Source organism: Drosophila simulans, unplaced genomic scaffold, assembly GCF_016746395.2.
Source record: "Drosophila simulans strain w501 unplaced genomic scaffold, Prin_Dsim_3.1 Segkk12_quiver_pilon, whole genome shotgun sequence".
Lineage (NCBI taxonomy): Eukaryota > Metazoa > Arthropoda > Insecta > Diptera > Drosophilidae > Drosophila > Drosophila simulans.
In genome coordinates, this window is record NW_025416808.1 from 62,387 (window position 1) to 67,708 (window position 5,322).

General features: G+C 37.9%; 1 protein-coding gene across 3 annotated transcripts; it reads left to right on the forward strand.

Annotated features, from left to right (window-relative positions):
- Positions 1 to 2,120: 2,120 nt before the first annotated feature.
- Positions 2,121 to 4,935, forward strand: LOC120285437. Of its 3 annotated transcripts, none has more exons than XM_039298170.2 (2): positions 2,121 to 4,202; positions 4,273 to 4,935. In XM_039298170.2, the coding sequence occupies exon 1, from the start codon at positions 2,432 to 2,434 to the stop codon at positions 3,602 to 3,604; it is 1,173 nt and encodes a 390-aa protein (XP_039154104.1). In that variant the 5' UTR covers positions 2,121 to 2,431; the 3' UTR covers positions 3,605 to 4,202; positions 4,273 to 4,935. The 3 variants fall into 3 exon arrangements, with proteins under 3 accessions (XP_039154104.1, XP_039154105.1, XP_039154103.1); XM_039298171.2 differs by having other exon boundaries at positions 2,121 to 4,579; positions 4,662 to 4,934; XM_039298169.2 differs by having other exon boundaries at positions 4,269 to 4,934.
- Positions 4,936 to 5,322: the final 387 nt, after the last annotated feature.

Consider the following 5,322-nt stretch of genomic DNA (forward strand, 5'->3'; position numbering starts at 1 on the left):
TTTTAACATATATTTACCGAATATTTTTAGAATATTTTTTTTGCGCCCTCCTCCTCGATTCTCATAAGTGGCACGTAAGCTACACGGCACAGTGCAAATATAGTTTTTGTTTATGGTATATATTTCTAGTGTTTGTCAACTTAATATTTTTAACATATATTTACCGAATATTTTTAGAATATTTTTTAAATATTAGTAATTTAAATTAAACTAAGCAAATCGAAAATTTTGCAAATAAAAGTTTTGCGCCCTTCGCCTCGATTCTCATTAGTGGCACGTAAGCTACACGGCACAGTATTTTTATTTTTTATTGATTTATTTACTAAGGCATACGGGGAAGTCTTGAAGCCCCTTTGTGTCCTTCTTATCTATGTGGGAGTCGAGCCGAATGGCAACCTTCTATGTGCTACCGCACTTATCTGGTGACGAACCATTTTAGGCAAATTAAAATCCTGGCCAAAATGAAAATTGCCCAATAAAAATACCACAAAATTCCAGAGTAGGATTATAGCAAGCTACGGTCACATATGATTTGCAGACTTCCGTTCTCTTTTTGTGAAGGCGTGATCGAGTGCAGTTCAACATTGTGCAAAATCCGTAATTAAAAATCCACAAGCATCGTGTGGTTCGGATTATAGTTTTTCAAGGCAAATACTGCCAAGTGATAGTTTACCTTTAACTGCGTCGCTGCCGGTCCCACGTTTGGAGATAGGAGTTTTAGTGGCTGCGTCGCCAAGGCGGTTAGTATTGTTTTTCGCTAAACTTTTGACCACGCGTGAAATTTACTGTGGCTTCATTGATCGCAGATAGATTTACAACTGCTGGCATCAGGAGCACCCACCGTGTGCAGTGGAAGGCTGGGCTTGACCTCTTCTGCTGCCGACAGATCACAGGTCAACCCACCCCAGAGTTGGCGTTCTTTTTTTTCTTCATCGCCGCACGCAGGAAGCAGATCGCCGTGCATCCATTTAATGCACAAATCAGCTTGGTGTCTTCTTCAACCCTGCGCATTCCAATAATATTTGGGCACAACACGAGCCCCAGGCTGCTGGCCTTGTCGCTGCGTATGCTGCGAACCCGAAGCAGCCGCAACACGAATGATCGTGTTCAGTATTAAGTATATTTAGAATAGTTTTTTATATTTGAGTTAACTTTTACATAAGAATATTTACTTATAAATTTCTATAATTCTAATTTAGCTTAACTTGTGGGAGATCTGACAAGTTTATATATGTGATTCTCCCGATTTATAGTAATACCTAAGGCAAATCATCAAACGTCATCAGGCCTGCTGACATCGATGGAAAGTGCGTGAGTAGAAAACAAAAATAATAAAACCACACAAACATATATATAAAAAAGTCAGATATTCCTAAATAGTACTCTTAAAATATCCTGCCTTAATTAATCCTGATTTAAAGAAGTTTATAGTTTAAATACTCATTAATCATAAATAATTCTAATGTAAAATAAGTCGAAGGAACAAAAGAAAAATGTAAGCTTATATACCAGTATTTGAACTTCTACCTTAATTACTTTTCCTTTCATTTTGTCGTTGATAATCAAAAATAATCAATAAGAGATTTTCTTAACATAAATAACGTAATTTTTAGTTTAAGGATTAGGTTTAGGAAAATGTATCTGAATCTTATATTTATCTTTAATTATATGGGGTGGACAACGCTCTATGAGTGTGTTCGTTACAGTTATAATTGGCGCCCAAACGTGGGGCAGCCCGATGCCTGATTAGGCACTTGTCGTTTGACAACCGAGCTTCCCGTTAATAAACAATCCATCCACTTTTAGTTTCAGTTAGGTATTTCATATTCCGTCCTGGAATTTATGGTCTCTGGAGAGTTCCGGAGCCATACCGAAGGAAATGTTATGCTTTTATGTGTTTTTTTTCTATCAGTTCGGTAATAACCGAACAGTATTGTTAAAAAACAACATTCTAATTTGAGTAATTGATTCTTAGGAATTATAGTTCTGATTTAAAGTCGGTTCTATACCAGGATTTCACTATTCAAAAATTACCTCCTTATCATTTAGGATCGAGATTTTTCTAGCTGGATAGATTCGGCTAGTTACTCTTCTAAGTGGTAGGAGTTCATAAATAATAAAATACATTTATTTTACAACTCTGTATGCACACCCCGTTAGCTTTTCGTACCTATTGAATTATACAACCTACTGCTTTACTACTCAGGGTAAGACCCGCAGGTATTATTTCGTTCTCTTAACTGGTATCTTTTTGTCGCTTAGCGTTGATCGTTGGATCTTAGCGCGTACTCATTATCTTTTTTTCGTTTATCTTTGATCGTTGGATCTTAACGTTTTTGCCTACTATTGATCGTTTGATCTTATCGCTTATCTTTCTTGTTTTAACGAGCGGAATTGTTAGACTTTATATATTATTCTAGAAGCTTCGAAAATGATGATGCGAAGTAATGAAAATTTAGTTGACGTAGATACGGATGCGTTGGTGACATGCACCATCTGCAACGGGCCAGTACGTAATCTGGATTTGGTTGAAACCCGTTGTAAACATTCCTTTCACAAACATTGCCTTGACAACTACCTTAAGAACCATGACAAATGCCCCATATGTGGACAGCCATGTTCTCAATCCGAGTTAGGATCTCATTTGCCTTTGTCGACTAAATCTCAAGGTAACAGAATGATGACCCGTTCAGGTTCTCGGAATACAGCCAAACAACATGAGAAGTCTGATCCAAATTCCCAACAGGAAATTTGTAGCGATAGTTCAGATTCCAGAGTTGTGACAGAAGACCGTGTTCAGCAAATAGTCCAAAGTTCAATGCAGGCCTTTCAAGCAAGCATGCTACAATCAGTGACAGAACAAATCACTATGGCGTTCACTCAATTGAATAAATCCACATTTGTAAATAATGGACAGAGTGAGCTGCAGCAGGACATACAAAATAATTTCGGTCGAGACGTTCCCGAAATAAACTCAGAAAGAAATAACAATTCACATGTTAGGACTTCACCAGACCTTCGTAGCGATCGAAGTGATCTTTCTTTGGATAGACCTGATAGGATTTCCAATATTATATCAAATTGGCGTATAAAATTCAGTGGTTCAGCCGACATTGCCATTGAGGATTTTATTTACCGCGTAAATTGTCTCACTTCGCAAAGCCTGAACGGAAACTTCGAACTTCTTTCCCATTTCGCTAATTTACTGTTTGCAGGACCGGCCTTAGCATTTTATTGGCGTGTTCACAGATCGGTGGATAACATGAATTGGAACGTGTTATGCAGGCGTTTAAAAGAAAGATATCAAGATCAGAGATCTGATCGTGAAATTAAAATTGCTATGCGTCGCCGCAAACAGGGTAGCACAGAAAATTTTGATGACTTTTTGGATGCAATGCTTTCCATTGCAGATTCCCTTCGTGAACCAATGCAGAACAGTGAGATTACTGTAGAGGTTCGTCATAATCTCAAACCGGAGATCAAGCACGAATTACTGCACGTAGACACCCCAAATTTAGCAACATTGCGCAAAGAATGTAAATCGGCATCGGAAAACTCTCAGCAGGGCATTAGTTATGCGAACAAAACGGAAGTCCGCCGTTAGCCTCGAAAATACAAACTGCACCAAATTCTGTGGCAAATGATGTTCATTCCATTCTGCCTTCAACTCAACCTGACGTAACATCATCCCAAACTTTTTCGACCTTTCACACACATTGACATATTTGGTCAATCGTCACAAAAATTTCATGCCAAGGACATTTGGTGATTGCTTTTGACTCCTTTTTCAGTTTTTATTGTTAGTCACAGGGACTAAAAATCAAATCTGTGGTTGTGGGAGTCGAGCCGAATGGCAACCTTCTATGTGCTACCGCACTTATCTGGTGACGAACCATTTTAGGCAAATTAAAATCCTGGCCAAAATGAAAATTGCCCAATAAAAATACCACAAAATTCCAGAGTAGGATTATAGCAAGCTACGGTCACATATGATTTGCAGACTTCCGTTCTCTTTTTGTGAAGGCGTGATCGAGTGCAGTTCAACATTGTGCAAAATCCGTAATTAAAAATCCACAAGCATCGTGTGGTTCGGATTATAGTTTTTCAAGGCAAATACTGCCAAGTGATAGTTTACCTTTAACTGCGTCGCTGCCGGTCCCACGTTTGGAGATAGGAGTTTTAGTGGCTGCGTCGCCAAGGCGGTTAGTATTGTTTTTCGCTAAACTTTTGACCACGCGTGAAATTTACTGTGGCTTCATTGATCGCAGATAGATTTACAACTGCTGGCATCAGGAGCACGCACCGTGTGCAGTGGAAGGCTGGGCTTGACCTCTTCTGCTGCCGACAGATCACAGGTCAACCCACCCCAGAGTTGGCGTTCTTTTTTTTCTTCATCGCCGCACGCAGGAAGCAGATCGCCGTGCATCCATTTAATGCACAAATCAGCTTGGTGTCTTCTTCAACCCTGCGCATTCCAATAATATTTGGGCACAACACGAGCCCCAGGCTGCTGGCCTTGTCGCTGCGTATGCTGCGAACCCGAAGCAGCCGCAACACGAATGATCGTGTTCAGTATTAAGTATATTTAGAATAGTTTTTTATATTTGAGTTAACTTTTACATAAGAATATTTACTTATAAATTTCTATAATTCTAATTTAGCTTAACTTGTGGGAGATCTGACAAGTTTATATATGTGATTCTCCCGATTTATAGTAATACCTAAGGCAAATCATCAAACGTCATCAGGCCTGCTGACATCGATGGAAAGTGCGTGAGTAGAAAACAAAAATAATAAAACCACACAAACATATATATAAAAAAGTCAGATATTCCTAAATAGTACTCTTAAAATATCCTGCCTTAATTAATCCTGATTTAAAGAAGTTTATAGTTTAAATACTCATTAATCATAAATAATTCTAATGTCAAATAAGTCGAAGGAACAAAAGAAAAATGTAAGCTTATATACCAGTATTTGAACTTCTACCTTAATTACTTTTTCTTTCATTTTGTCGTTGATAATCAAAATTAATCAATAAGAGATTTTCTTAACATAAATAACGTAATTTTTAGTTTAAGGATTAGGTTTAGGAAAATGTATCTGAATCTTATATTTATCTTTAATTATATGGGGTGGACAACGCTCTATGAGTGTGTTCGTTACATCTATTAATTCAGCCCATTTGGGCTCGCCGGCTAACTATAGTTAGCTTTTTCAATTTTAAAGTAATTTAACTACAATTACATAACAAATAGGATTTAGGATTTAAGATAAGCGTCAGGTTCTGCGGACCCTTGTCAAAGGAGATCGGGTAATGAG

Coding starts and splice junctions, on each gene's coding strand:
- LOC120285437 (XM_039298170.2), top strand. CDS start 2,432: ATGATGATGCGAAGTAATGAAAATTTAGTTGACGTAGATACGGATGCG.